The following is a 20,352-nucleotide window of genomic DNA, read 5'->3' as shown; positions in this document are numbered from 1 at the left end:
CAGCACCCACATGGTGGCTCACAGCATCCATTTCTCCAGTTCCTAGGAATCCCGTTCCCTCTTCTGACTTCCGTTGGTACCAGGCACACACATGCAGGCAAAATATATTGTTAAGATTTATTTTACATGTTATTAAATTTTTACTACATTTTATTTATTGTGTATGTGCATGTGTGTGTGCATGCACACATAATGTCAAGGCACACATGTGGCAGTCAGAGGACAACTTGCAGGAGCTGGTTCTTTCTTCCCCTCTTCCCACTATGCCACCATGAGGAACACAGGCCTCAAACTAAGATCGCTAGGCTTGGCAGCAAGCGCCTTTACTCACTGAGCCATTGCCTCAGCCCTCCATTTTTTTTTTTTTTTTTTGATTTTCGAGACAGGGTTTCTCCGTAGCTTTTGGTTCCTGTCCTGGAACTAGCTCTTGTAGACCAGGCTGGCCTCAAACTCACAGAGATCAGCCTGCCTCTGCCTCCCAAGTGCTGGGATTAAAGGCGTGCGCCACCACCGCCCAGCCAGCCCTCCATTTTTTGAGACAGAGTTTTCTTATGTACCCCAGGCTTGCCTGGAACTCACAACCTACTGCTGCAGTCTTCTTAATACTTTATGAAAATGTGGCCACTAGAGGTTTTATTCTCAGTGCTGGGGATAGGATCCAGGGTCTCACACAAGCTTAGCAAGTGCTGTCCCTCTAAGCTATCCCTCTACTCTTGAAAAACTGTAACTGCACATAAGGCTCATGTTGTGTTCCTATTGGACAATGGGGCTCTGGAACTCCCCAATGGCACACCTTAGACAAAGGGTTTAGTCCCCCTCCCAAGGTATCTGTAACTGTAGCCCACTAGCAAAGAGCCCTCTGATACACAGCACAGAGAAGGGTTATCATACCTACCAGGAAGAAACTCTCCCCCACCCCGTGTTGAACGGTCTGAGGCCCAGAGAAGGTGACGCTTTCCCTGGCCTTACTGGAGTCGGAATAGCATCGGGAGTCAGCCCCAGACTCCTTAGCATGCCCCTTGCTATATGCGCTATCCAAAAGTACCTGGCGGGTGGAAACTCGGGGCTGTTGTTTCAGAAATGGAACCCTGGTTGGGATCAAACAAGTTGGAGTGTGAGGCCCAGGGCTTTGAGAAGGCAGGATCCTCCAGGGGGGTGTGTCAATAGAACCATACTCTGGGCAGTGGCTGGACACTGCAGAAGCTGTCTGCAAAGAGGAGTTCCTTTAGTGCCTCGGGCTGTGTTACTTGGAGGGGCTGCTCTTGTTGAAGATGAGGAAATCAGAGATGTCGTGCCAAATGTTGCTGTCCTCGTAGAGGTAGGTCATGGAGGACTGTAGGGAGGGCTGTAGCGTGGACCGGTGATACTCGAACAGCCAGAGCACAAGCCCCCAAATCACCGCTGTGTGCAAGGGGAATGGGTCCCACCTGAGTTTAGGGACGTAGCCCTTCTCCACGCCAAGGCGGCACAAGGCAAACAGGAGGCGTGACAACAGGTACATGTTGATCTGCAGGGAGGGAATGCCGAGGATTACTAGTAAGCACGGCCACTGGGAACCTTCACCTGCCCACCCAGCCTAGACTCCGGCATGGCTGTTCACTGGCTCCGTGACTCTCAAAGTTGATGTGCAAGATGACTGAGGTGGCGTGCAGCAGACATTTTGATATTTCTATTTCTGTGTGTGTGTGCGTGTGTTGTGTAAGTGCATCCCGTGTGTGCTGGGTGCCTGCGCACATGTGGGTACGAAGACCAGAGGCCGACATCAGTGTCTTTCTCAGTTCCCTCTCTCGCCTAAGTATTTGTTTGGTTCTTGTTGTTTGGAGACAGGGTCTCCCTGTTATGTAGCTTTCCTAGAACCTGCTCTATAAACCAGGCTAGCCTGGAACTCATAAAGATCCGCCTGCCTCTGCCTCCCAAGGGCAGGGACTAAAGGTGTGCGCCACCATGCCCATCTCTAGCCTAATTTCTTTTTATTTTTTTTTCTGTGTCAAGTTGACAAATAGTGTAATTAAAAACAACAACAAAACCCAATATCTTAATAAACCTTTCCATTTATAGTCAGGTGTACAGCACATGCCTTCACGCCTTTAATCCCAGCACTCTGGAGGCAGAGGCAGGTGGATCCCTGTGAGTTCGAGACCAGCCTGGTCCACAGAGCGAGCTTCAGGTCAGCTGGGACTATGTAAAGAGACCCTGTTTTAACAATTTCCCCTTTTCAATTTACAAGAGTTTTCTCTTTTAAAAGATTTTAAAGGCACTCTTACTCTTTGAGCTATAGGCCCGCCCTGCCCCCACATGATTTGTTGAGACACAAGAGCCTCTCACTCAACATGGAGTACACCAAGCTGGCTATGCTACTGACTGTAGAGTTCCAGGGACTTACCTCTCTCTGCCTCCCAAATACTGGGCTTACAGCCAGGTGTTTCTGTGCCTGGCTTTTAAAAAGTAATATTTACTTACTTATTTAGTGTATGTGTGTGTGTGTGTGTGTGTCTGTGTGTGTGTGTATGTGTAAGGCAGAGATCACTAATAAGTGTTGTTTCTCAGAAACCCTCTATGTTGTTTTTTACAGTTTTTATTTTTGAGACAAGGTCTCTCATCGCATGGCACTCACCAATGTGAACAAGTGGTTGGTGCTAGAAGGCCAGGTTCCTTCTGTGTCTGCTTCCCTGGCACTGGGATCACAAGTGAGCCCCACAGTATAGGGGAAGCTTTCTATGTGGGCTTTGCCGATGAAAGTTAGGTCTTCGTTTGCTTCATAAGTACTTTGCCAAGAGAACTACCTCTCTGTCCCCTTATTAGAAGCTGTGGTTTTTGTTTGTTTTTTTTGAGACACGGTATCACTATATAGTCCTGGTTGTCCTGGGATTCACTAAGTAGACCAAGTTGGCTGAAAACTCACAGTGATCCTCCTGTCTGTTTTTGAGTGCTAGGATTAAAGGCATACACCACTATGACTGGCACCCTTATTAGAAGTCTTTAAAATGAATTATACACAGTTTAAAATTTTAAAAAATGATCTATCAGAGGGAAAATAATATTTTGGATTGCCTTGAAATTCATTTTTGTTCTCTGTGAAGCCAGCTGGGTATACATAATAAATACTAGTCCAGCTGGGGCAAGACCTTTTCTCCGAGAAAGAAAAGCTACAGATGACAGACATTCACAATGCATATCTGCACGGCACCAGCATGTAGATGATCTGAAAAATGTCCTCAGAGCTCCAAAATAAAACGTGAAATATTCCAATTGGAGAATGAGCAAAAGACATGAATGTTTCACCAAAGAGGTTGTGCAGGTAGCAAATAAATGATAATAGGACAATTTCAACAGCATTAGCCATTGGGGAAGGCAAAGTCAAGTCACAGTGGCTAAGACAGGGCTGCTGAGAGGGTGTAGGGGTTGAGGGCACTTGCAGCAAACATCTAACAACCTCAGTTCAATCTCCAGAGTCCAAAGTAGAAAGAGAGAACCAACTCCCAAGAGCTGTCCTTTGATACACACACACACACACACCACGGCAGGTGCACACTTGTACTTACAATCATCTCTCTCTCTCTCTCTCTCTCTCTCTCTCTCTCTCTCTCTCTCTCTCTCTCTCTCACACACACACACACACACACACACACACCATGACAGGTGCACACTTGCACTTACAATCATATCTCACACACACACACACACACCATGGCAGGTGCACACTTACAATCATATCACACACACACACCAAAAAACTTTAAAATGCAGCTAAAATAAATCATGCAACAAGCCAAATGTTAGCTAGGATATGGAGAATGTAGACACACACTCATATATTTGTGGTGAGAATGTAAAAAACTATCGTCACTCTGAAAAACGGCTTGGCAGAAGGCTGTTGATTTTTTTACTTTCTTCTTTCTTGGCAGGCTGTTTTAAAACCAAGTATGCATGTACCATACAACCCACAATTACACTCGTGGGCTTTTATCCCAGGAAAAGGAAGACGTATGTTCACAGAAGATTCTGGACAAGAGCGTTCTTCACAGCTCTACTTGTAACATCCTAAAGCTAGAAACTTCCCAGATGTCCTTCACAGGAAAAACAAAACCAAAAAACCTGATGGCACTTCTATACTACTTAGAAATAAGAGGGAAAACTTCAGCCAGGGCGGCCATACATGACTATAACCCCAGTGCTCTGGAGGCTCCAGGAGAACTGGCAAGACTCAAGGCTATCTTGGGGTACAGAGCAAGACACAGTAAGAAAGAAGGTAGCTGGTTGTGGTGGCACAGGCCTATAATCCAGACCCTAGGGAAGTATGGGCTGCAGGATTCAAGGCCTGCTATAAAGGAAATTTGAACCAGACTGGGTAACATGAGACCCTGTCTCAAAAAAAAAAAAAGGGGGGGGGGCGCTGGAGAGATGGCTCAGCGGTTAAGAGCATTTGCTGCTCTTGCAGAGAACCCCAGTTTGGTTCCCAGCACCCACATGGTGCTTACAATCATCTCTAACTCCTGTTCCAGGGGATCCCACACCCTCTTCTGGCTCTCCAGGCACCAGGCATATATAAGGCGCACAGACGTACATGCAGGCAAACACTCAGGGACATAAAAGAAAAATAATCTGTTTTAAAAGAGTCACACTGCTCTTCTCATGTGACGCAGGCAGGTTTTTTTCTTCCCAAAGAGTGGATCTATTTCATACCAGATACCAAGTTTGTAAACACAGAGTTAGTCTTAGTTTTCCATGTTATTCAAGATCTTTTGCAAATCTATATTTCATTTATTACTATTTTTTGGGGTGCAGGGCACTTTTGTCATGGTCCACGTGAAGAGGTCAGAGGAAAACCTTCGGGACTTTTCCTCTCTTTCCACGTGAATCCCAACGACCAAATTAAGTTGTCAGACTTAATGGCAGGCAACTTTGCCTGCTGTGACACTTCACAGGCTCTTGGGGCTTGTGTTTTTTATTCTTATTTATTTATTTGCTTACTTAATATTTATTGAGACAAGGTCTCTCTATGTAGCCGTGGCTGTCCTGGATCTCACTGTTAGACCAGGCTGGCCTTGCCTTCACAGATATTCCCCTACCTCTGCCTCCTGAGGGCTGAGGCTCCTCAAAGCCTTTTAATATACACAAGATATTAAACATAACCCTTGTCATTTCCAGTATTAGTAAACATCTTTGTGGGGATCCTGGATTAGGGATTTATTGATTCTGTTCATCTTTTCAAAGAACCAGTTTTTCTCCTTCAATTTCCTATTTTCTGTTTCACTGAGTTCTGCTTGTTTGTTCTGAGATGCAGCCCAGGTTGGCTTCAAATCAGCGCCTTAGTCTCTCAGTATGCCACCACACCCAGGTCAAAGTGCATTAAAAGAACAATCTGGGTTTCTCTGTACTTTTGGAGCCTGTCCTGGAACTAGCTCTTTTAGACTAGGCTGGACTCGAACTCACAAAGATCCGCCTGCCTCTGCCTCCCAAGTGCTAGGATTAAAGGCGTGCGCCACCATGGCCCAGCAATAAAAGAACAGTCTTAAGATGGAGAGATGGCTCAGCAGCTAAAAACACTTGCTGCTCTTCCACAGGACGGAGTTCAATTCCTAGCACAGACATAGGGCGGTACATAACTCTAGCTCCAGAAGATACAACACCCTCTTCAGGCCTACACAGGTACACATGCACACAGAGGCACGCACACATAAAGAAATAATTTTAAAAAATCATTGTGCCACCAAATCATTGATGCACATGTAATCCCAGCACTCAGGAGGCAGAGGCAGGCGGATCTTTGTAGTTTGAGGCCAGCCTGGTCTACAGAGTGAGTTCCAGGACAGCTATGAACACAACACAGAGAACCCCTCAAAAAACCAAAAGAAAAAAAAAAAAAAAAAAGGCTAACAGGAGTTCAAGGCAAGCCTCAGCCTCGGCTACGTAGCAAGCTCAAGGCCTGCCGGAATAAGATGAAACCTGTCTCCTACCACCACCACCAAAATCCTTGCCCCAAAGAGTAGCAGACACACTGATGTGGGGAGCCCTGGGATTGCAGCTGTGGCCTGGTTTACAAATAGGAAAACTGAGGGAGAAGTGACCTTCCCAAGGTCGCACGGGGACTGATGATTCTTAGACCTCAGACACAGACAGCTGCCAGGAGTTCACCTCACTTCCCGCCCCTCACTGTCCCACAGGAAAGCTGTACCTGGCTATTGACGTTGTTGTTCTTCCCGAACACCAGCAGGCCCCCGAGGAAGGCGGCCAGGAAAGAGTGCATCTGGCGGGTCTCGCCTTGCACATGCGACTGGAGTGCACAGAGGCTCTTATAGGTGAACACGAAGCAGGCCAGGTTCCAAGAGTGGGTGTATGTGGCTTTCAGGACGGCCTGCAGTTTCTCTTGGAGACTGCACAAACAGAAAGCTTCATGAGCGCAGGCCCCGCTGGTCCAGGCAGCTTTCCCCGGAGAGCATACAGATCTGAACTGGGCAAGGAGCACATGACTGAAGCCCATCCAGTTTGAGATCTCTGAGGAGGGAGCCCATGTCCTCGGGGGCGCTGCCCTCTTACCTGACAGAGGCCCTTACTCAGTGCACCACCTCAGAGTGTATTAACAAGTGTCCATCCCTTTCCTCCTAGGTCTTTTCCTTCACTGCTCTCATCCCCATTTAACATCTGTAAGGTGATGTATGAAGTTCCCTTGTCCTCAGTGTAAGCTCCTGCAGGGCAGGGTCTAGATTCTTTTTGTTCATCCCAAGGGCACGGTCAGGGCCTGACACACAGTAGGTCCTCAGCAAATGGGAGGGGTGAATGAACAGATGAATGAGTGCCTACTATGGGCTGGATCTGCAGAGAGAATTCTGAGACAGGACAGATCTGCTGTCTGCCTTTGTGGGGCTTGTGAGGAAGAAACACATTCACCAAGACAGGAACCTGACATTGACCCTGACAAGAGGTGGTCACGGAATCTGAGGGAGGGAAAAGAATCCACGGGAGGAGCTTGCTGCTTTACAGGCAGAAGACTCGCCACATACAAAGGCCCTAAGGACAGGCACAGAAAGGGAGCCAAGCAATGAAGAGAGGCTGGTGTGGGCTCTGAGCGTGGCTGTGTACGGAGAGCCGTGAGGAGGTCAGCACCTGACACTGGTCTTTCTTTAGAGATGAAGGGGAACTAATTCAATCCACCGTTTCCTTAAAAGGTGAGTGTGTGTGAGAGAGTGTTTGTGTGTGAATGTGTGTATGAATTTATGTGTGAGAGTGTGTGAGTGTGTGTATGAGAGCGAGTGTGGGTGAGAGTGTGAGTGTGTGAATTTATGTGTGAGAGTGTGTGTGTGTGAGAGTGTGTGTGTGTATATGTATGTGCATGTGTGTGCATGTCTGTGGATACCCACAGAGGCCAGAAGGGAGTATTAGACTCCCTGGAACTGGAGATACAGGCAATTGTGGGCTGTTGGGTGTGGGTACTGAGAATTGAACTCTAGTCCTCTGGAAGAGCAACAAGTACTCTTAGTGGCTGAGCCATCTTTACAGTCCCACTAGAGGACAGCAAAGATAACCTATGGTTAGAGCAGAGTGTACCTCTCAATTCTAGACAAGGACCCCCCCCCCCATAGGAAGAGGGTGGTGGTGCTGGGCAGTGGTGGTGCCGGGCAGTGGTGGTGCACCCAGCAGTTAGGAGGCAGAGACAGGTGCATTTCTGGGAGTTTGAGGCCAGCCTTGTCTACAGCGTGAGTTCCAGGACACCAGGACAGTCAGGGCTACACAGAAAAACCCTGTCTTGAAAAAATGGGGAGGAGGGCCATGGTAGAAGCCGGTCAGGTGAGTGGGAAAAGTTTGCAGCAGCTGGTTCTTGGCTTTTGACAACATAAGCTTCATGGGTACCTTTGCTTGTTGGTTGGGTGGTTTTTTGAGATAGGGTCTTTTATGTAGCCCTGGCTGTCCAGGAACTCGCTATGAAGACCAGGTTGTCTGGAACTCAGAGATCTACCTGCCTCTGCCTCCTGAGTGCTGGGATTAAAGGTGTGCGCCACCATATCCGGCTATGAGTAACACTTTTAAAGCAAGAATGTTGGACTGCAGTTGGGCATGGCAGCCCGTTCCTGTAATCCTGGGTGAAACAGGACGACTGAGAGTTGGAGACCAGCCTAGGCCTGAGACCCTAAGACCCTGTTCGAAAACTAAGTAAAAAGTAAGGCCAGATGTAGTGGTGCACACCTGGAGGGCAGAGGCAGGTGGATCTCTGTGAATGTGAGGCCATCTGGGTCCACACAGTGAGACGCTGCCTCAAAAAAAAAAAAAACCAACCTTGAAAAAGTAAGAAAGTATCTGACACTGACTTCAAGACATCTCTAGTCTGGCTCCTCTGTCTTCCGGGCCAGCACCCAGCTATAGGTCACCACATTAGGCCACTGCACAGCTTCTTGCTAATGGACACCCAGACTTCGGCTCTTCCATCAGCCCCTCCTCCCTTTGCCAAGCTGTTCCCAACCAGGCAGCAAATGACTAATCCTCACGCTGCTAAACATATGTAAAGCCAGACACCGATGTTTCCAGCTATTTGCGAGGCTGAGGTAGGACTTGGGCCTTGAAGTGGGAGGGCAGGCTGACACCGTAACAAGACCACATCTCAAGAAACAAAAAGAAACCAGAACACACAGAGCCTCCCAAACGGGGCTGAGGAGCTGGCTCCAGGGTCGCGAGTACACACTGTTCTTACGGAACAGTACCTAAGTTCAGTTCCTGGCACCTATGTAAGGTGTGCCCATCACTCCAGCCCCAAAGACTCTTACTGCCCTCTTCTGGCCTCCATGGGTACCTGCACTCCTGGCACACATTCGGAGATGCAGTATTAAAATTCAAAATAAATCTTAAAAAAAAAAAAACACCCAAAACCTGCAGGAAGTCAAACCATGGTATGCCCCTGCTCAAAATGCCATAGCTTCCTGTTCTCGCTTAAAAGGAAAGCCAAGCACTTCTTTCAGGCCGAGAGCCAGGCCAGGTCTGACCCAGTTCCCGCTATGACACTGCTGCCTCCCCCTTTCAACATTTTGGTGGCTAGCTTCTTAGACTCCCCAAGCGCAATCCATCCCACCTCTGGCCGACCCTGGCCTTCAGCATCTTGTGAACTTGTCTTCCTTGATTTTTTTTTCTTCTAAGACAGGGTTTTTCTGAGTAGTCCTGGATATTCTGGAACTTGCTGTGTAGACCAGTCTGGCCTTAAATTCAGAATCCACCTGCCTCTGCCTCCCATGTGCTGGGATTAAAGGTGTGCGCTGCCACCGCTATCTGGCTTCCTTGATATTTGAATGGTCATTTCCTGCCACCTCCTGCTAGAAGATGAACCCCAGGAGGGCAGGAATCCTTGTCTGTTTTGTTTGCTGCTGTAGTCTTAGCAGCCAGAACAGTGTTTATCACACAGCAGACATTCACTAAACACTTGGTGACTAAATGAGCAAATTCAGTTTTTAAAAAATGACTTGGGAGCCAGGCAGGTGGTGGCGCACGCCTTTAATTCCAGCACTCAGGAGGCAGAGGCAAGAGGATCTCTGTGAGTCTGAGGCCAGCCTGCAGAGCTAGTTCCAGGATAGCTAGGGCTGCTACACAGAGAAACCCTGTCTTGAAAAACAAAAACAAAACAAAATAAAACAAAAAAAGACTTGAGACCCTGTCTCAAAAACAAAACAAAACAAAAAGATTTGGAAGGGCTGGGCATATAGCTCAGTGCAGTGTGCTTGCCTACTGTGTTCCTGGGTCAGTGCCAGTGTGCTTCCCTACTATGTTCCTGGCTCTGGAGAGAGAAAGAGAGGGGAGAAGGGAAAAGATGCCATTTGGACAGCAAAAAGTCCCAACAAAGACAAATAAAATAAACTGCCAAAACAGAAACCTTGCAACTTGAATTTAGGCCACCCTCTGTGTATGGTTCTTCTTCTTTTTTTTTAATTATTTATTTCTATTTTATGCATGTAAGTGCTTTGCCTACATGTCTGTGCACGCCTGGTGCCTGCAGAGGTCGGAAGAGGGTGTTGGAGTCCTTGGGACTGGAGTTACAGATGGCTAGGAGCTACCATGTGAGTGCTAAGAACTGAACTCGGGTCCTATGAAAAAGCAACAAGGCTCTTAACCACCGAAGCCATCTCTCCAGTCCCTGTGTCTACAGCCATAAACATGGGACTGTGAGGCCTTGAGGGAAGAGTTATAGGGACTCAGAAGAAGATCAGAACATAGAGCAGGTGAGGAGAGATGAGAGCCTGGGTCCTGGAGAAGGTAACCCAGAGAACCAGACAGGTTTCTAGGAAGAAATAAAGGCTGACTGGAAGAGGTCAGGCTCTCCTGGAAGCAGACGCACACAGGCAAACGTGTGGGAGTGGAACAGGGCCTGTGTGCCAAGGAAGCCCACGCTGGACACTGTAGGCATGTAGCTGTGCCAACCTCAGAGGGCCGTGAAGGCCAGGCCTGGCAGTTGGGTCTCTTTGGAGGACAGTGAGGAGTCACGGGCGTTTTCAAGTGAGGGACATAGGATCAGCTAGGATCAGCGCTGGACAGGGGAACGGGAAAGCTAGTCCCAGCTTAGAAATGACCACACCCACCCTGGCCTGAGGGTGACCACATCATCTCCCAAATGGTCCGCAGAGAGGGTAGGTACCTGCCACTCCTGAAGAGAAAGGTCATGACCAGTGCGTGAGGTGCCCGGATTTTGACTCCATAGCTGTAGAAACAGAAGCAAACAGTTACTAAGCCATCACTGTAGCGGTTTCCAGGCTCCCCCTCGCCCCCTGGTCCTTTCTCCTACCCCCATTTCTGACACCACCGTGGGAGAGGAATGATGTTGGCTTTCCAGTTACACCTGGGTACAAGTTCCAGAGCCTCCTGGCAGAGTGGCCTTTGGCTTATCTTACCCTCTCTGAGCCTCAGTTTCCCCAACTAAAGAGGAATGCTACACCTCAGAGGGCTGGGTATAGTCCTTATGGAAGACAATGAAGAATGCAAAGATGCCCATGGTTCCTGGCTGTGCAGAGACTCTCTCAGCGCCTTCTCATCTACCCATTGCAGTCAGGCTCATCCTGGACTAATCTTATTATTGCTATTACTAATACTGTTTTGTTTTAATTTTTATTTTGTTTTAATTTTTATTACATTCCCTCACAGACACAGAATCTTACTATGCAGTGCTAGCTCTGGCTGGAACTCACTACGTACACCAAGCTGGCCTTAAGCTCAGAAAGCCTGCGCATGGTGGCACACGTCTTTAAACCCAACACTCTGGAGGCAGAGGCAGGTGGATTCTCTGAGTTCAAGGCCAGCCTGGTCTACTTAGTGAGACCCATCTCAAATAATGAATCAGCAACAACAAACTCATAGAGATCTGCCTGCCTGTTCCTCCTGAGCGCTAAAAATGTGTGCCACCACACCGAGAAGTTTATCTTAGTTTATTATTGGTATTGTTTTGGTGGATTTCAAAATCGTTAAATTTATTTATTTGTGTATGTGTGGGCATGTGTGCTTGCTAGTCTTGTGTCAACTTGACACACATGATAGTCATCTGAGAGAAAGGAACCTTAACTGAGAAAATGCCCCCATACGACCAGGCTTCAAGTTGGTCTGGAAGGTGGTGGCGCACACCTTTCACCCCAGCACTCAAGAGGTAGGGACTGGCAGATGTTCGTGATTTTTGAGGCCAGCCAGGTCTACAGAAAGAGTTCCAGGATAGCGAGGGCTACCCAGAGAAGCCCTGTCTTGAAAAAAAAAAAAATCAAACGAAAAAGAAAAAGATCAGGCTGCAGGCAGGCAAGCCTGTGGGGCGTTTCCTTAATTGGTGATGGATTGGAAAGGACCCAGCCCATTGTGGGCGCTGATGCTACCTGTGGGCTAGTGGTCTCGGGGTCTATAAGAAGGCAGACTGAGCAAGTCATGAGAAGAAGGCAGTAAGCCTCACCCTCCACGGCCTCTGCAATCAGCTCCTGCCTCCAGGTTCCTGCCCTGTTTGAGTTCCTACCTGGCTTCCCTCAATGGTCTGTGATCGGGAAATGTAAGCTAAACAAACCCTTTCCTCTGCAAGCTGCTCTGCTAATGAAGCTTCACTGCAGCGTTAGTAACCCTAAGTAGGACAGCGTGCGTGTCACAGCGTGTGCGTCACAGCGTGCCTGTCACAGCGTGTGTGTTTATGCCACAGACAGCTGGCAGGAGTCACTTTCTCCTTCCCCCACTGAACCCAGGGATCAAGCTCAGGTCTCCAGGCTTGGTGGCAAGTGCTGTTACCCCTCCCCAGTCTCACCACCAACCCTCCCCCCTTTTTGGTTAGGATCTTATGTAGGACAGTCTCTAGCTGACAGAGGCCTTGAACTCCTGATCTCCTCCCCACCACCTCCTGAATGCTCGGATTGTAGATGTGTGCGACTATACCCAGTTTAAATTATTGTTATTATTTTATTTGTGTGTGCGCGTGCACGTGCACAGCATGCAAGTGCCTCTGGAGTCTAGAAGAGGTGTCAAATCCCCTTGAGCTGGAGTTTCAGGTGGCTGTGAGCTACCTATATGGTCCTGGGAACCAAACTCAAGTCACTTCAAGAGCAGCAAGTGTTCTTAACCATTGAACTGTATTTCCACCCCCATGTCTGGCTTCTTATTTTTCTTTATCAGACACCTTGTGCTGGCTAGTTTTGTGTCAACTTGACACAGGCTAGATAGAGTCACCTGAGAGGAGGGAGCCTCAACTGAGAAAATGCCTTCATAAGACTGGGCTATGGGCAGGCCTGTAGGGCATTTTCTTAATTAGTGGTTAACAGGAAGGGCCCAGGTTACTGTGGGTTGCACCACCTCTGTGCTGGTAGTCATCAAGTCTATAAGAAAGCAGACTGAGCAAACCATGAGGAGCAAGCCAGTGAGCAGCACTCCTCCATGGCCTCTGCATCAGCTCCTGCCTCCAAGTTCCTCCCTGGTTTGAGCTCCTGCCTCAGCTTCTCTCAATGTACTGATGCAGGATTTGGAAGTCACAAACCCTTTCCTTCCCAAGTTGCTTTTGGCCACATTATTTCATCATAGCAATAGTAACCCTAACTAAGACGGCACCTTTACCCTCATTTCTACAGCTGAGTTGAGCCTTAGGAGGCCTAAAATCCTTTGAAGGCCTCGAGACAATGGTTATGAGCCACACATGGCTGTCACCTGAATATACAGAAATAGTCGCTGCAGGCTTCAATAAAGAGGGGCTCCCATGGCAACCATCCTTGGTACTTAGATGAATTCCCACAACACACATCCTCATGAACATGTACATGAGAGAGAGAGAGAGAGAGAGAGAGAGAGAGAGAGAGAGAGAGAGAGAGAGAGAGAGAGAGAGAGAGAGAATGGTCTTCTCTCTGTGTTTTCATTTTACATGGGAGGAACTGAGGCCAGAAGAGGGCAAGAGAGGAAACCGAGCTAAGTGTTAAGTGTGGTGAAGCACGTCTTTAGTCCCAGCACTTGGGGCAGAGGTAGACATAACTGTGTGAGTTCAAGGCCAGTCTGGTCTACATAGGGAGTTCCAGGTCAGCCAAGTCTATGTAGAGAGACTCTGTCTCAAAAAACCAAACCAAAACAAAAAAGCCAAATTTGGGACTGGAGATGGCTCAGTGTTTAGGAGCATGAACCCAGGTTCCCTGCAAGTTCTCAGCACCACATGGTGGCTCACAGCTATCTGTACCTCTAGTTCCAAGGGATCTCATTCCCTCTTCTGGCTGCCACAGGTACTCAGCATGTAAGTGGTACATAAACATACAAAGCATGTATACACTTAAAATAAATGTATCTTGCCAGGTGGTGGTGGTGGTCACCTTTAATCCCAGCACTCAGGAGGCAGAGGCAAGCAGATCTCTGTGTTCAAGGATAGATAATCTGGTCTACAGTGAAAGTTCCAGGTCAGCCAGGACTGTACAGAGGAATCCTGTCTAGAAAAAACATAATACTTCTTTAAAGTAATTAATAAAAACAATTTTTTATTCTTCTCTCATATAATATATCCTGGCTGAAGCCTCCCCTCCCTTCCCGCCTCCCAGTTCCTTCCTCCACCTTCCCTCTCCCCTAGATCGACTGTTCCTCCACTCATTAAAAGTTGATTTTTTGTTTGTTTGTTTGTTTGTTTGTTTGTTTTAAAGACAGGGTTTCTCTATGTAGCTTTAACTGGCCTGGACTCACTTTGTAGACCAGGCAGGCCTCAAACTTACAGAGACTCGCGTGCCTCTGCCTTCCAAATGCTGGGGATTAAAGTCATGCACCACCACTGCCTGGCTTAATTCAAAAGAATTTTTAAAGAGAAAATGGAGGTCAGAAGAGTCATTTGATATTCAGCATAAAATCATTAGAACTAGAACCCAAGGACATGACCACAGAGAGTGCCGTGGCTGGCTGGGAAGGTTCACAGAGGAGGACACAGGAAGAGTCGGAATGGGAGAATGTGTACAAAGCCCTCGTTGGGAAATGCCTGCTGGCACTGGGGCTGAGTCTGTGGGATTTAAACGAACAAAGTGGGAAAGTGTGGGCAGTGAAGCAATGGTGTAAGGCAAGGAACTGTTCTACATGTCTAACAGTGTTCCAGAAGAAAACATCAGAGGTGTGGGAGATGGGATGCATTTGTGTGCACGCGCTCTGGAAGATGGCACAGAAGACTCATCTGGGGATGCCTCTACCGAGAGGGAGTGATGACAGAGGACATTTGTGTAACTTTATTTTAGAGTCAGAGATAGACCGCAGGGCCTCTTGCATGCTAGGCATGCGCTCTACCACACAAGTACACTCCCGGCTTAGCAGTGAACTTTTTAAGACTTTTGTGAATGCGTTACCTCACTTTAAAAGGAGGAAATGAAAGATATTTGAAAAGCTAACAACATAAAAATGATGAAAGGTATTTGAAAAGTTAACAATATAAAATGCATTTTTTGTTGCAAATCCAGCCTGATGTCCTTATCTCCTCTCGCAGCAGTGGTCAGGCAGTTCCCGTCAGCCCTGTGGCCTTTCTTCCCCTAGCACCTCCAGAACCTCATCTCTTTCTCCTGCACCGAGAGGCTTCAGCCGCCTCCATCATCCAGAGCCTTCCCTTTGACACAAGAAGACTGTCCTCAAGTTCCTACATCTGTCATGCCCTTTCCCAGACTCCCCAAGTGCACATGAGACTTGTTACATCACACGTGTAGCCTCAGAAATTGGATGGCTGAGACAGGAGGAGCTTGAACTTGAGACAAACCTAACATAGACAGTAAGACGCCCCCCCCTTTTTTAAAATGGGGGCTAGAAAGATGTCTTGGTCGGTAAAGAGTTTGACATGTAAGTCTGAGGACCTGAATGTGGATCCCTGGGACCCCATGTAGAAAGCAAAGCACGGTGGTAGGCATATGTAGTCCAGGAAACGGTGAGGTAGGAGGCAGAGACAGAGTCTTGGAGCTGGATGGCCGAATAACCTACCGGGTGAAGTGCCAGGCTAGAGAGACCCTTTCTCAAACCAAAAGGGAAAGGAAGGGGCCTGGGGCATGACAGGTAGATTGTCCTTGGACCTAGCACACGTGTGCAGAGTACATCTGTGCGCGCGCGTAAAACTCATGAATATTTAGGAGTGAGTTAAATGATTGCAAAGTTCAAAGACCTCAGCCATCGGGGTTGACCTCTCTAAACTGGTGACCCTTCTTCACAAACACAGGCCTTGTGTTGAATGTATTTCCACACCCGGGATGCCGGTTCCTTCCCGGAAACCTCTAGCTTGGTCTTCAGGGTATCACCAGCACTCCCTCGGAAAAGCCTTCCTGAATACTACTTTGCATTGGTGGGGTATTTGGGTTTTTGTTCTTGTTTGTTTTGTTGTCGTTTGGGGGTTATTTCATTAGTCTTGCTGCTCAGGCCAGGCTAGTCTCACACTGGCAATCCTAAAGTGCCGAGACTAAAGCGTAGGCGGCCATGCTCAGCCCTGTCTGTTTGAGAGACTTGCCCTTGGATGTACGGTCCTTACAGATGGGCACAGTCATGAGGTCCCTGCCCTGGAGACTCGGGAATGACTGAGTTTACACTTTTAATTTTACATAGGAGGAAACTAAGACCAGAAGAGACAAACTATCCAGTTTGTCACAGTGAAAGCATTGGGGTCAGAGCCCAAACACCTGACCCTGGAAAATGTCTGTCCTGGCTGGGAAGGTCCATTGAGGAGGCACAGAGAGTGGGGGGGGGCAGATGTGCAAAGCTCATATTAGGCAATGCCTGCTGGCACATAGGCCAGTTCCTGCTCTGTCCAGTGCATACCTGGCAAAGAGGCTATGATGTTACCTCAGGGTTCATCCCATCCTGTTCCAATAGTGACTGATATGATCTGGCCAGATCTAGCGGGAAGCATTTTCTGTGTGACTGAGTGTCCATTCTGAGTCTGAATCCCGACTGTACCCACACTCGATGTGAGCAGGGGCAATCGGCACACCTCCCCTAGCCACTATTCACTCATCTGAAAGGCAGAGACAGAGAAATCCCTAGTTTTCAAATATTCGTCCAAGAAAAGTTTAAATGCCTATTGCAGGGAGTAACAGGACACACAGAGGGACACACCACAGGTAAAACGTGTGCACTGTGAAGCTCATCTTGTTCTCTTGTGGAGGGAGGGTCTCACACTAGCACACGGGGGATCTGGAATGCACTACTTAGCGCTAGTCAGCCGCAAACTCACATTCGTCCCCCCGTCCCAGCCTCCTAAGTGCTGGGAATAGTGGCATGGACCCCACGGCCGAATGAAGCACGCTTTCCAGTGTGAGGCGTGGACTATGGAGCGAGACTAGTCGGCGTCCGCTGATGGCAAGCACTATACAGAGAGACCAAGGTAGGGAACGGGGTGGGAAGTTCAGAGGCAGTCTCAGTGGGGAGGTAGCGCTCAAGCAGAGACCTCAGAGGGTTAGTGGGGCAGGTAGGCAGCAGGCGCCTGTAACGACAGTCACCACTTGGCAGACGCACACCAGGTACAGGCTCCGTGTTTCACACACACCGACGCATCCTCAAACAGTGCCACACAGTGCTCCATGGGTCATTGAGAGTTCTGGTCTAGTAGCCCCTCAATAACTGTTAATGCATGGTGCTCCCCCCCCCCAGGCACCAGTCGAGCAAAATGACCCCAAGACCTCCTCTCCTACAGTATGAGGGAGTGAGACTAAGCCGCCCAGCAAATAGTCGCGCCTTTTCTCACATTCACGGTCACTTCCCACGAGTCCCCAGGAAAATGATGGCCGAGGTGAAGTCAGATGGATGAGAAACAGGGTGGAACCTGTTGGCAGCTTAACAGAAGGACCCTATTAGGCAGTAGGTGACCACCTGCTTGCTGAAGAACAGAGTCCAGTTTCTTTTGTGCATACAGGCCACCAAAGCCAAATAGGCCAAAGGGCATAAGGCAAGATGAGGTGATGAACTGGACACAAATGAGAAGTTACAGGTGCTGGCACAGGAAGCCACTAAGTCAGGAGTGCCAGGTTATAAAGCGCACAGAACACAGAAGAGGAACAGGGTGAGCCACAGCTCAGGACTGAAACGGTGACAGGAACCCAGAAGCCTACGCCGGTTGCACCAACGGGGCACCGAAATCAAATCCGAGAGCTCCTAGAGAGCGCACAGTGAAATGACACGGGGCCTCGAATTCGCGACCCCAGCCAGGCCCGTCCCCCAGCCCTGACCAGACTCCGCGGCCCCACTCACACAGCCCCGTTCCGGAAGCCCTTAAGCAAGGCCAACACAGCATGGTAGCGGCGCTTGCGCAGCAGAGTGTTGACAGCCTTGAGAAGAGCCTGCAGCTGCGCAGGGGCGGCCATAGCACCGAAGCACTCTGTCGAGGGTCCTGGCTGGACGCGCACTGACAGCCCTGCCTTCTGGCTGCACAGCCCACTGCTTTGGGGTAGCACCGCCCTGTCGTTGTAACTATAGGTTGAGTCTACCGTCACTCATAAAAGAGAGCCAGTCACAGAGCGCACTGGTCAGCAGGGGTCTGATTGGAAGAGAAAGGAGAGCTGGTAACCAACCATCGTGACTCTGATTGGGTTCGACCAATCAGAAGGCAAATTTCATAGGGAGACCTTTGGTTCATTGTGAGGCTTAGGAGGGAATGGGTGACTTTGGAAGGGTTGTTGATCTTACCACACCAGTGACACCAATGTCTAGCAGGAATCGCAGCTAACTTCTCAGAGCATAAATCACGTGCCACTCTTCTCGTTGTTTGGTATTTTGAAACAGTACCTCATGTAGCCCTGGGTGGGCTTGAACTCTCTCTCTCTCTCTCTCTCTCTCTCTCTCTCTCTCTCTCTCTCTCTCTCTCTCTCTCNCTCTCTCTCTCACACACACACACACACACACACACACACACACGTGCGCGCACGTCCCTACCTCCCACTTGCTGGGATTGCAGACTTGTGCGATAATACCTGTTTTCAATCTATCTTTAAAAATACAAACTCTTTCTCAGGGTCCCCAGGAGCGTCCCACATCCTCCCTTCTCTCCAATTTACCGGCTTAGTTTCCTGGAGTATCCCAAGAACCCTTCTACTTCAGAGGAGCCACACCTGCCACTTTCCTACTGAAATTCTTTGCCCCTGTACTTTCTACGGCGACTTCTTCTAGGTGTTGAGGTGTAGGCTCCGGTATCATCTAATCAAGAAAATCCTGCAGGATATCCCACAGACAGCAGCACTTCTCACAGCTGATGTGTTAGCCCAGGTTTTGTTGTTGCTTGTTTTGTTTTTGTTTTTCCGAGACGAGGTTTCTCTGTGTACCTCTGAGTGTTCTGGAACTCATTATGAAGACCAATGCTGGCTTCGAACTCGTAGAGATCTGCCTGCCTCTGCCTCCTCCCGAGTGCTGGGATTAATGCTGGGATTAAAGTCGTGGGTCAGCACTGCTTGTCAGGCAGCCTAGGTTTTCTGTTGCTTTGTTTGCTCTTTTCCTCTGTAGAACTCCTCACACTTGGTAATGGTTGCCACTTGCTCAATGTCCAACCTCACACAGACTGTCACTTTCCTGGGACCAGAGCTGTTTGTCTACTGTGACTCCAGAACCCAACATGAGTTTACAGAAGCAGTAAGATATTAAATTAGCCCTACTGGAACGCTGATAAGTGACATTTACAGATAATGTTACTGTGTATAGAGGTCACTAGGTAGCAGTCACACTTTGAGTGGTGGCTGTAGTTGGGTACTCAAGACATGTGATATTTACTCGTATTGTTTGGGCTAGTATCAGAAGGTAGTGCCAGAGGTCCGTAAAAGAGGTGAACTGTGTTGAACCTGTTCCATCACCAAAACTGGATCTTTCTTTGGTAATGAACAACTAGTTTATTCAGTTAGTCCTCTAAAAATAGTTTATTAGAAACCAGTGTCTCTGGGCTAGGGGTGTGTTGGGAGAGTGTTGTATCGTTCGCAGGAAGTCCCGAGCTTGATCTCCAGCACTGCATCAGCTGACTGTGGTGGCTGTGGCGTACACCTAATCCCAGGAAGAGGGAGGTGAAGTAGGTAGCTCAGAGGGTCAAGGTTATCTCAGTTATCTCAGTAGAGGTACAAGAGAGCCTGTCTCGAAAGGATGGGAGAGGCTGCAGAGATGGCTCAGTCAGTAAAGTGCTTGTTCTTCAAGCATGAGGACCTGAATTCAATCCTCAGAACCCAAGGGAAAAACTGGTGTAGTGGAGTGTGCTTGTAGTCCCAGTGCCGGGAAGGCAGAGACAGGCAGGCCCCTGGAGCTCACTGGCCCACCAACCTAGCTTAATTGGTGGACCTCTGTAAGCAAACCAGTCCCCAAAAGTCAAGGTAGGCAGCTCCTGAAAAAGGACACCATTGAACAGATTCAACTTAATGCCCAGCAAAATCCCAAGAAAATTCTTCAAAGACCTCGAAAGGATGGTACTCAACTTCATATGGAAAAGCAAAAAACCCAGGATAGCCAAACAATCCTATACAATAAAAGAACTTCTGGAGGCATCACAATCCCTGACTTCAAACTCTACTACAGAATTACAGTACTGAAAACAGCCTGGTATTGGCATAAGAACATACAGGAGGACCAATGGAACCAAATAGAAGACCCTGATATCAGTCCACACATCTTCGAACACCTGATTTTTGACAAAGAAGTAAAAAATATCAAATGGAAAAAAGAAAGCATATTTAACAAATGGTGTTGGATATCAACATGTAGAAGAATGAATATAGACCCATATCTATCATCATGCACAAAACTCAAGTCCAAAACTCAACATAAAGCCAGCCACACTGAACCTTGAAGAAGAGAAAGTGGGAAATACACTTGAACGCATTGGCACAGGGAACCACTTCCTAAACATAACCCCAGCAGCACAGACTCTGAGAGAAACAATGAACAAATTGGACCTCCTGAAACTAAAAAGCTTCTGTAAAG

At 48.3% G+C, this 20,352-nt stretch overlaps 1 protein-coding gene across 2 annotated transcripts; it reads right to left on the bottom strand.

The window, feature by feature from the left end:
- Positions 1-103: 103 nt before the first annotated feature.
- Pxmp4 (peroxisomal membrane protein 4) lies at positions 104-17,833 on the bottom strand. Of its 2 annotated transcripts, XM_050150869.1 has the most exons (4): positions 17,653-17,825; positions 10,610-10,672; positions 6,176-6,374; positions 104-1,507 (listed from the first exon to the last, which is right to left on the bottom strand). In XM_050150869.1, exons 1-4 carry the CDS (start codon positions 17,763-17,765, stop codon positions 1,244-1,246), a joined length of 639 nt encoding a protein of 212 aa, XP_050006826.1. In that variant the 5' UTR covers positions 17,766-17,825; the 3' UTR covers positions 104-1,243. The 2 variants fall into 2 exon arrangements, with proteins under 2 accessions (XP_050006826.1, XP_050006827.1); XM_050150870.1 differs by lacking the exon at positions 6,176-6,374 and having other exon boundaries at positions 1,255-1,507; positions 17,653-17,833.
- Positions 17,834-20,352: the final 2,519 nt, after the last annotated feature.

Source organism: Alexandromys fortis, unplaced genomic scaffold (genome assembly GCF_014885135.2).
Source record: "Alexandromys fortis isolate MF-2015 unplaced genomic scaffold, M_Fortis_MF-2015_v1.1 scaffold_27, whole genome shotgun sequence".
Lineage (NCBI taxonomy): Eukaryota > Metazoa > Chordata > Mammalia > Rodentia > Cricetidae > Alexandromys > Alexandromys fortis.
Note: the sequence above shows the minus strand (reverse complement) of the source record. Positions and strands in the feature narration are given on the sequence as shown.

What these genes read in the sequence shown, in the direction of transcription:
- Pxmp4 (XM_050150869.1), bottom strand. Translation starts at nt 17,765, where the DNA reads ATGGCCGCCCCTGCGCAGCTGCAGGCTCTTCTCAAGGCTGTCAACACT. An exon ending in GGCTTCCGGAACGGGGCTGT is followed by an intron (nt 10,673 to 17,652) that starts GTGAGTGGGGCC and finishes CTGTTTCTACAG; the next exon opens with CTATGGAGTCAAAATCCGGG. An exon ending in ACAACAACGTCAATAGCCAG is followed by an intron (nt 1,508 to 6,175) that starts GTACAGCTTTCC and finishes CCCTCCCTGCAG; the next exon opens with ATCAACATGTACCTGTTGTC.